The sequence below is a fragment of the Zingiber officinale genome, chromosome 9A, assembly GCF_018446385.1.
Source record: "Zingiber officinale cultivar Zhangliang chromosome 9A, Zo_v1.1, whole genome shotgun sequence".
Taxonomy (NCBI): domain Eukaryota; kingdom Viridiplantae; phylum Streptophyta; class Magnoliopsida; order Zingiberales; family Zingiberaceae; genus Zingiber; species Zingiber officinale.
Window position 1 is genome coordinate 122301383 of NC_056002.1, and position 11073 is coordinate 122312455.

Sequence of the window (11073 nt, forward strand, 5' to 3'; positions counted from 1 at the left end):
TCTTCACCGTCATCTTCCTTCACTCTAACTCCTGCCTGCAACACCCCTTCTTCTCGTTCGCCACAAGCAAAGCAAAGTCACCACAAACTTCTTCTCAAACAGACCGATTTTCTCCCTAAACTACAACTGCAAGCAAAGTCAATGCTATCGTTCCCACCCCTCCACTCTCAGTCATAAGTCATTCCTCCAATATCTATTTTTCTCTCTGTACAATATTTAGTCAATTGATACCTTGATCCTTCTACCTTATAAATTAGTGATGAAAAATAGACATGGTATTTAAAGTTGTAATATTTATAGGTCTTCTGGCTTAAACTCTTCCATGTTGTATTAACTCTTAAACAAATTAGTAATGAAGAATAGACATTTAAATTTGTCTTGTTTTCATTATTTATATCTAGTATTATACATTTTAATGTAGTATGAGTTAAATTCATGATATAGCAGCCATTATTAGGTAGCTACTACAATGTGTAGTAGCTACTCGACAATAGTCGCTACACGTTATAACAACTACCTGACAATAGCTACTACAACATATAACAGTAACTATTACATATTGTAGCATATACTCAAAAGTAACTGTTGCAATGTGAACTTAAATCATACATTAAAATGTACCAAACATACAAACTATAATACTAGATAGAAACAATAACAACAAGATAAATATAACATGAGGTCCACATTAAAGTAACTACTGTCGGGTAGCTACTATAACATGTAGCATTTATATGTGGGTATCTATTACAATGTGTAGCAGTTAATAACGAGTAGCTGCTACAATGTGTAGCAGTTACTTGTTTGTGTGGGAAGCCTCCGACGATCGAACCTAAGTTTTGATCATGTCAAAGGGTCTAAAGTTAAGGTTATTTGTTATCTAACAAGTTTGCATGAGGTTGTAGGAAAGTCCTAAGTGGTCTTAGGCAAAAGTCTTAGCTGCGATTAGGCAGGTGGAAGCCCTAAGGGGTAGTAACCCTAGGTCCTAGGGGGCAGTAACCCTAGGCGGAAAGTCTTGGCAGGTCTAGCTCTTCGGGCAAAATCCTAGAGCCAGGGACTCCAGGTTGAAATCCTGGTATCGTGAACCGGGTGGAAGTCTGGACAGATCATAGAGTGAACGCCCAGCATGAAGACCTGAAGCTTCGGGTACTGAGCAAAAGTCCAGTTGGGCTGGAAGATCAATCTAGCAACAGATAACTTCTCCTGAGAGGAGTAGGTGAAGACGCGTTCCCTGAAAAAGGAACAGTAGCCGTCGGTTCGACCTAGCGTTTCGACAAAACTCAAAATCAGAATCAGATAGTCAAAGACTGTCAAATTTCAGTTTATATATATTGTATTATGCCTGGACTAACTTTACTTTGCAAAAAATAAGGGGATGGAAAAAGCTGGTATAGGCGCCTAAAACTGGTCTGGTGCCCAGAGCTGGTCCAGGCACCCAAAGTCTGTCCGGGCGGCCAGAACTCAAAAGTTATCTCAAAGCTGATGTGGAGCTCGCAGAGTGGCCGAGCCACATGGTCCAGGCGTCCAGAGGGGTTCCGAGCACTCGAAACAGCCTATAAAAGCAGCTTCGACCAAGAGCTTAAAAATAACACAACGAACGACTTCCACTTCTTCGAGCTGCTCAAAAGATGATCTAACAAAGCCGCAACTCGACTTCGACGACCAAAAGCTTTAAATTCTTTGTTCTTAGTTGTCAGTATAATTTCCATTACTGCATTTAATCATTGTATTTGTAATTCTATGAATTTATAGTGATTGTCCACCGAAGCACTCTTACGTGCGGGCTTTGGAGTAGGAGTCGCCACATGCTCCGAACCAAGTAAAATCTTGGTGTTTGCATTTGAGTTTTATTATTCTGCTTCGTATCTCTGATCGATTATTTGAAAACGAATGTGAAAGTCACGAGCGCTATTCACCCCCCCCCCCTCTAGCACTTTACATTCCTATAATTGGTATCAGAGTGGGGTCGCTTCGAATCAGTGAAACCACCATTCAAATAATTTTTTTCCTTTTTGTGGTAATTTTTTTAAAATTTTTGGGGTCAATTGGAATCGATAAAATTGTCGCCTTCCAATCTATTTTATCGATCAAGTTCTTTTGTTTCTCGAAGTTGGTGTAAACACCACTCGAGTTTTTATTATATTCTTTTATTTCCACACTATTAATCCAAGACCAAGTCTTAGAACCTTTGCTCCCTTTTTATTGTGTGCGAGGTTTCTTCTTAAGTGACCCACCAAGAAGGGTATAACACTGCACACCCTCCCCTCTTCTCTAACGAGGATTTTGGCTACTGCAAGGGTCGAATAGAGTACCACCTCAAGATGCAAGTTGAGATGTGGATAATTATCCAAACGGGCCTCGAACTCCCACTTGACGGCGCTGGGAAACTAGTATTATGCGAGAACTGGGGCACATCCTTAATGAAGAAAGTAAAAGTCAATGCTAAGGTGACCTGCACTCTCCAATGTGGCTTAACAAAAGAGGAGTTGAACCGGGTCAACCCCTTCAAAAGTGCAAAAGAACTATGGGAGAAGCTGATCGAGCTGCACGAAGGTACTTCCGATACTAAGGTAAGTAAACGTGATTTAATATCAAATAAATTGTATAATATAAAAATACAGGACGGTGAGTCAGTGAGCTAGCTTCATGCTCGCATACAAGATCTGCTGAACGGACTTCACGCGATCGGACAGAAAGTGGAGAACCGCGACGTAATAAGGTATACACTTAATGTTTTTCCGAGGAATACCTTGTGGGCATCAATGGTAGATGTTTACAAAGTATCCAAGGACCTTTCTTTAATTAGACTAGATGAGTTATTTTTAGAATTTAAATTGTACGACCAAACTAATACACATCCGACCGAGAAAGGTATTGCTTTGATTGCAGGTGCAAGCAGAACAAGAGAACCAAAAATCAAGTGTTGAATTGAACCCGAATCCGAAGACGAATTAGATCTCGAAGATGAAATCACCAACGAACTAGTCAAACTAATTCAGAAAGCACTAAAGAAGAAGAAGGTGACTCAGTCGAACACGAAGGTCAAATCTGGAGTTACCTGCTATGGCTGCAATAAGAAGGGGCACTACAAGCCTGACTGTCCAAACCAGAAGCACGGAAGAAGGAAGGCCTTGAAGGCAACGTGGTTCGAGTCTTCGGGAGAGTCGGATGAAGAAGAACACAAGCAAACAAACTTCCTCGCTCTATCAGTACAAGCGTACGTTGCCGAAATCGATTCCGAGTTAGAACCAACAGCGAATCGAAAACCGAGTCTGAGAGAAGCAAACAAGCTTCCTCGCTCTATCTGTATCCATTTCTAAAAGGCCAAATCACATTGTAAGCTCTCTAATTTCTAGTATTAACATAGATGACTTACAAAATTTAGTTTCGTATTTATTAAGAAAGTTGGCCGAATCCAACGTCCGGGTTAAGTCACTCCAAAAGGTGGTAATAGCCCTTAAGGTGTTGGATCGCGGCGGCCGGTTAGAAGGGGGGTTGAATTGCCCTGCGCAAATAAAAGTAACCCTTCTCGAGCTTTCAACAGAACACTTGCATAAATAAATTAACTAAACAAAAAGTAAAAGAAGAGATAAAAGGTTTTTACTTGGTTACAACCGAGGAGGTTGTTAATCCAAGGAAAGTGTAGCACTAGTATCTCATTCAGGCGGAGAAGTCTCTTACAGCAGTGAAAGCACAAAAAACAGAATCTAAACTAACAAGAAAGTGCACAAGTGTTGGAATACAGAATTCTTGAGTTGATCCAAAGCTTCTGAACTAAGGTTGTATTTATAGCCTGGGAGGGGATAAACTTTTATCCCCTTCACAACGGATCGCGTTTAACGTGATCCTGGTCAAAAAGTCAATCCCCCAGACCACTAAAGTCAACTAAGTTGACTTTTGGTTTGGGCCCTCTGCTCCAGTGCTGCTCACCTCGGTCCGGTTCTTCCGCTCTGCCTCCTCTCGCTTAGGTGATTTCATGCAACCGAAATAAGGCTCACTCGAACCCAATTTCGGCCTTCTCAAACAACCTTCTGCTCCGGCTTCTTGTCCCTCAAAAACGCCACGCGTCTCCTTCTCATCCGCCCGCGTACTCTTCCGCAGCGCCTCGTACCTCAGATGCGCCGAGCCCGTCGACTCCCTCCCGTGCCGTCCTTCTCACTAGTTGCTTCTTTTGCTCGACTCCCTGTGCTCCTAAGCTCCTGCACACTTAGACACAAGGTTAAAAACACGACAAGACCTAACTTAACTTGTTGATCACACCAAAACAACTTTGGGGTTCTAACAATCTCCCCCTTTTTGATGTGAATAACCCAAGTTAAGATAGGGTAACTAGACATAAAAAGAAATAACTAATATTGCAATAAAGTGCAAAAAGATAGAGAAATATAGAAAAAAAATTGGTCGTCTACCTCCCCCTAGACTTATACTTTTTTCTTCTCCTCCTTTGATCACATAAAAAATAGGATTCCAAGAGAAAATCTAAGGGTTAAAACTTAAAACTCAGAAAAAATTTGCAATAATTTTCAACAATGTTTCTAAGTTTCTTTAAAAAAATTCTAAGTTAGATAATTTGCAAAAGAAATATTTTTGAAAGAATTTTTTTAACTTAAATCTTTGAGAATTTTCTAAGTAAAACTTTAGGTAAGAAAATTTTTTGAGTAAAAAGGAATTTAAGCAACAATTTCTAATTTTTATAAGAAATTTTAACTTAGGTAAAAATAATTTTTTGAGAATTTTTCTAAGTAAAAATTTTATGCAAGAATTTTTTTTTAAGTATATAAATTTTTTTTTTTTTGAAAGATTTCCAAAAAAAAATGTTTGAAAAACTTTTCAAGGTATTATTAAATTTCAATCTTAATGCTTTATCAGAAAGTTAATTAAACATTTTATTTTAATATTTTGGCTTCCAGGCAGTGGCGAGGCACTAGACCTTCTTGGTTATTGGAGCAACAACCACTTTCTTAGACAAAACCTCATAAAGAAATTTACTATTTAATTTTCTCGCTGAAAGCTCTAAAAATTATTAATAGTTCAAGTTAAACATAACTTTGGAACCCAATATAGGTTCCAGTCTACTAGATTAACTAAAAATTTCTTAGGGATATACCTTTTTGAAATTTTTCTGATTTGTCCCTGATGATATCTAAAATACCAATTTAGATTATTGTATTTTCTAAAATTTGTATTTGATGAACAAGTATGATTTTTCATGTTATTTACTTGTATTTCCAAATTTTCATTTTCTAATTTTATTTTATCTAATTCTTCTAATGAGTAAGATTTAGCTAGAATTACTTTTAAGTTTTTATTTTCTTTTTCTAATTTACAGCAATCTTTTATTAACAATTTAACGAACTTAAATAATTTGTCGGGAGAAAGAGATCATACTGAACGGAGGGACGACCCTGGCCCTGCCCGAGACTCGACTGAACGGAGCAGACCTTTGGCCCGAGAGGAAGAGAACAGGAACAACGCCTCTCAGGGAGAAATAGGAATGACATTGGTGGGCCGACCGGCGATGATTCCCACTGGACGAGGAAGTCGCATGCTCGACGACTCGAGATCCATATCGTTGGCTGTAGAAAATGCCGAGGGACCCGAGATCAGTTTCAGCCCGAGGGATTTAGAGGGAGTAGAGATCCCTCATGACGATGCGCTGATCATCCGAGCGGTAATCGCTAACTACGTTATTCACCGAACCTTTGTTGACATAGGGAGCTTAGTGAATATCATATTTAAGAAGGCATTCGATCAGCTGCAAATCAACTGAAGCGAGTTGCTACCCATGATGACTCCACTCTACGGATTCACAGGCAATGAAGTGTTGTCGATTGGTTAGGCACGGCTGGCCATTTCGCTCAGAGAGGAGCCGCTTAAAAGGGCTAGGACGACGAACTTTATTGTGGTGGACGAGCTGTCCGCCTACAACATTATACTGGGAAGACCAGAGTTCCGAGCGATGGTGTCCCCCTTCAGCTAGAAGATTAAGTCTCCGGTGGACAACGAGGTGTGCATAGTCAAAGGTGACCAGTTGGTAACTCGATGATGTTATGTTGAGATGGTCAAATTCGAAGCAAGGACTGCTCAGAAAAACCAGCGCTTGGAGGTGAATGCTATCCAGAAAGAAAGCTAGATCAACTCTAGAGTGTGAACCATCTCCGGCCCTAAAGGACCGGGTGAGAGTTGCGTGAGTAAAAATAGATATACCTGTATAAGTGAATGTATGTCTTTTGAATGCAGGAAGAATATGAATAAAAAAACCCAAGTATTCCAGACTCTTGTGCCGAGTGACCAAGTTAAAAGTCGAGTGGCGACTATAAACCCTAGTCTTCACCGACGGTCGACCAGCGACCTTAAACCCTAGTCTTCACTGACGGTCGAGTGATGACCTTAAACCCTAGTCTTCACCGACGGTTGAGCAGCGACCTTAAACCCTTGTCTTCATCGATGATTGAGCGGCGACCTTAAACCCTAGTCTTCACCGACGGTGGATATTACTCCTTATTTTGTTGTAATGTATTGATGTAAAACTAAATAAAACTGTTATTGTTATTATTATTGTAATTTTATGATATGATAATTGTAATTGATGTTTTTTATAATATCGAGAATGAGTCGAAAGAAAACTAGGTTAGATATATTGTATCACATTAGTGTTTGACGATATAAGTGTATTAAGGAGGTTTATCCGAGCACATAGGACTTTGTTTGGAGTCATTTGAATTTAAGATATTCTAAAAATAAAAAATTTAATTTTGTCTTATAAATGGAGTCCTATGAGTTTATTTGTGATGATGGATAGTAAGTATCATTGTGATACCATTTATAGTGAGCTTCCAATTTCATTTCTAATGTCGAGAACTAGTTGAAAAAAAAAATGATTAAATACATTGATGTTTAACGGTATGAGTTTACTAAGGAGACTTAGTCGAGTACATAGTATTTTATTTGGATAATTTGATATCTCCAAGTCCCTCATGCATCTGATCTCAAAAATAGTTGATGTAGCTAAAACTTTTAGCTTTGTTGCTGATTTTAAGAAATCATCAACAACAACGTGGGTTGCTGATCCAAAAAGCATCTAATTCAGTTTTCCTTACTAGCAGAAGTAGGGCAGCTACGTAATTTAGTCCCCAAGGAATAAGCCAAGAGTTCAGAAGTTACAGAGGAATTGTTAAACATTTTAAAGTTTTGGGACAAAAGTAAGCTCGTAGTGTCTGGCAATAACCAACATCGGAATCCCGAAATGAATACTCAACAAGGACTCGCCTAAGAGATGCCTGACCTCTAGGACTCCTATTCATGTTGGAGGTAAGACGATGAAAGGATGATAGAAGTGGCAGAGGTCATGGAAATATATTCAATCTGTTCATTTAATTTAATGAATTATTCAATTTTACTCAGATTGTTTCTAAGTATATTCATGTAAATTGTGAATATCAATTCATTTCAATCTTATCGCACATTTCTCTCATATATTATAAATGTCAACAAATACTTGCGTAAGTTCTCACTTCTAAACATTCAACTTGATTCTGGCTTTAAAGACTTAGAACTGCACCGGAAGAACAAAACAATAACTGAAACAAAGGAGACAAAATTTGAAGTCATTTGGAAGTACACTGTTTACTGAGCATCCTCCATGAGACAACGTAACCACACAACATTGCTAAACTACACATCAACTAAAACACCCTGCTTCATCCTCTACTTACACATACTTCATGCTCCAAGGCTTTGGGCATTAAGTGAAGCTCTCAGGTAGGGGTCTTCCTTGCAGAAATGCTCTGAACAGCACAAGTGACCTCTCAGGCTGTGAGAAAGGAGCCTCATGGGAAGCTCCTCTTATGGTAGCAAATGACAATATATTGCCATAAACTTGAGTCCATCCACCAACCTGTTGTCAATCTCAGCATCAAATTATATGGTTACGTTCATCTTCAAACAAAACTCACTCAATTTGCTTTCAGAGTTCACCTGTTCTCCCTCGAACCAGACCCTATATGGAACTGTTGTTTTCATGCCTATCTCATTGGCCAATCTCTGCACCAGGGTTCGGCTCCCTGTCAATGGAATAACGGAATCCTGATCGCCACTGATAAGGAAATGCAGAGCATCAGAATTGAAGCGTGCCTGGATTGATGATGAATTCAATGCTTAATTTACCTGTAAACCAACACAGGAATTCCGGCCTTGACAATGGATCCTACTACATCAATTGTTGGTATTTCCAAGTCGAGCAGTTCATAATCGAGAACGCTTGTGAAACAAAAGAGAAAACGATAGGGGAGGATCAATGGCCAACGTGGAAACCGAAAAAAGGACCATGAAGCTGTGTCTTATCTGGAAAATTGTTCTGTCTTTTTCAAATGAGCATATGCAAGTCTAGACATCAGTACCTGCTGCAAACAGTCCATTTAGTAACTCCTTTCAGGTGTGCATGGAGGGAATCTTGCACATCCTTGCGGTTTAGATAACTCAGTGTTTCATCTTCCACGCAAACATCAAGATGCTCTGTCACTTGCTGCATCAATGAGAACATATAAAGGAAAACATCATTTTGTTTTAGGTGACTGTTTATATGAAGAATTTAAGATCCAAGTATATCACAAATCAGTATTAAGAGAAGAAATAGGTGATTCTGGACTTACATGAGGGCTTAGAACAGTGGACTGAGATAAAACTGAAGATATACAAACATCAAGAGTAACGTCATATTTGTCGACAAATCTGCTAGTTTCTCTTGTGACTTGGCTCATCACTCTTTGACAAACCGGGCTAAGAGAACCTCTGTAATACTCACCAACATAGCGTGAGTAGTTACAAGCAGAAGTGAATATTCTGTATGTGGAATCTGATATCAAGCCATGGGACCAAAAGAACTCCGCTCTTGAATTGAAGTCAGTTGAGAACTCAAGAACCGGATTGCCCAACTGCAGTTCACAGCAAAATGTTAATATGAACATATACTGAAATACTAAGAATTGTTTCATTCTTCACAGTTCATCACTCACGGCAATTCCTTTTAGGTTGAAGATCTTATCCTTGGTATTCAAATCAACCATGAGTTTAGCTAGCTGTGGAACATAATGGCCTGGCAACAGTCTGAGTAATTGAGATCGGCAAAGAACATCCTCGAATACTTCTAAATAGGAAATTGAAGTTTTTTACCTGCATAGCTTTCTCCAGCTATGTATAAATCTCTACTCTTGTACTCTGGGAACCTTGTGAACCAGCGCCGAAGGAAAACCAAATTGTCCCTAGCTTTACAGGTGAAAACAAACACAAGTAATGCATACATTACAAGACAGTTTTCTTTCCTCTCCTTTTGGAGAACTCTCAAGATTTGGATTCAAAGCTGACTTCTAGTCAAAAGAAATGATTTTGGTAAAGATCAAACTGAAAGAAAGCTGGATAAAGAATCTACCTGTCATCTTATCATTCACACCCTCATAAAAGGAAGAATCTCTTGAGTAGGAGAAACCAACTCCTGCTGGGGTCTCCAGATACAACATGTTGGCCTCTGCAAATATGTGGGAGGCGATCACTGATCTCCTTCTTTTAAGAAAACGGATCCAGCATAATGGAAAAGTTCAAGGAATAACATCCATGGAGCTGCAGTTGATACCTTTGTTCCAGCTATACTCATTTCTCACCAGCATTTCACCTTTTGGTCTGAAAGGTCCATTCTCTGAGAATGCCCCGACCCCAACAGAGGAGCAACCAGGTCCTTTCCACCAAAACAATATAAGCTAGATCAGATAAAGCAAATAAAGTTTAAATTTTCTTTAATTTACAAGCATGAAAGGCTAAAACAGGTTAAAAATCCTTCTTTTTTATTTTTCCTTCATCCTTGAATGAAGCTTTTGAGCTAATTGGCGAATCACCTCCATTCAACCAGACAACCAGGGGCTTTGTGGATGGATCCACCTCTGCTTCAGCAAAGTAGTAAAAAAGAGCCCTCTGCCTCAGCTCATCCACTGTGATGTAGCCTGAGAACTGTTGGAAGCCAACCTGAGGCTGGCCAGGCAGCTTGATGATCTTGTCTCGAAGGGCGAAATTGGACTGCAAGTCCCTTGAGGAGCACATTTGGAATAGAGTGACAGAAGCCATCACAATGGCCTTCCATGTCCAGCTTAGAGACGTAGACTGCATGATGCTCAGGAGAGGAGGGTAACGGCGAGTGAAGTGGCTCCTTGCTCAACTTTGGAAGGCCTTTATGCAACAAGAAGCTTCATGGCCTTTCAATTAACTCACTCTTTCTTTATATACAGCAGAAAACTTGACTTAAAACTGGGTTAAAGGCTTTTCCCAGCTAAGACTCCAGTTTACCCCCTCGTTTGAGGAGCTCCGAACCAGAGAACAAAACCTCTTTTTTGGTGAGAAGAGAGAAGAAGAAATAAAACAAAAAAAACTTCGAGCTTCGCAAACAAAAAAAAGGTTTTTCTTCCCCTAAGTAACCCTCACGGCTCATGAACAGTGCTACGAAACCATGCATGCACTACTCTCAGTGTATCAGTGGAGCTTTTCTGCCATTGGTCATGTCTGCCACCCCAAAGGAAGATTGAACAAGTAATCTCCTGATTGATGCTATCGCTGGTTGATGGATCAAGTACTCGATTAGGTCTGACATGTGTAGCATTTTGCTACAGCAGACATGGGCAATTGATCATCTGTTAAAATGATAACATGATTTTGCACTAACTTGTCTTCTTTTTCACACCTCGCATTCGAACTTCCCCTTATTATTTTTAATATTGATGATAATTTGAAAATAATGATGAAAAACGATCATATCTTGTCTTAATGATAGTGCTATAACTCCTTGGTCAGTACCATGCAGAACTGAGCACGTCCATATCTTGTCAAATTCAATGCAGAAACTGTACGTTTATGTTTATTTTCACAGAGAGACAATTCACCTTTCTTTCTCCTTTTAAAATTTTACCGTATTCATTTCATTCATTTTTCTTCCCGTTGAAATTTCTATTTTGGATATTCTATAGATTTTTGAAATGATCTAAAAGAACATCTCGACGATCCCTTGAAAAAAAAAAAGAAGGAAATATCGAA

General features: G+C 39.3%; 1 protein-coding gene across 1 annotated transcript; it reads right to left on the reverse strand.

Moving 5' to 3' along the window:
• Positions 1-7581: 7581 nt before the first annotated feature.
• Positions 7582-10569, reverse strand: LOC122018598 (serine carboxypeptidase-like 45). The gene is made up of 10 exons (XM_042575962.1): positions 9888-10569; positions 9629-9730; positions 9428-9523; positions 9172-9264; positions 9015-9094; positions 8652-8933; positions 8400-8524; positions 8167-8259; positions 7978-8095; positions 7582-7897 (listed from the first exon to the last, which is right to left on the reverse strand). The coding sequence occupies exons 1-10, from the start codon at positions 10153-10155 to the stop codon at positions 7745-7747; spliced, it is 1410 nt and encodes a 469-aa protein (XP_042431896.1). The 5' UTR covers positions 10156-10569; the 3' UTR covers positions 7582-7744.
• Positions 10570-11073: the final 504 nt, after the last annotated feature.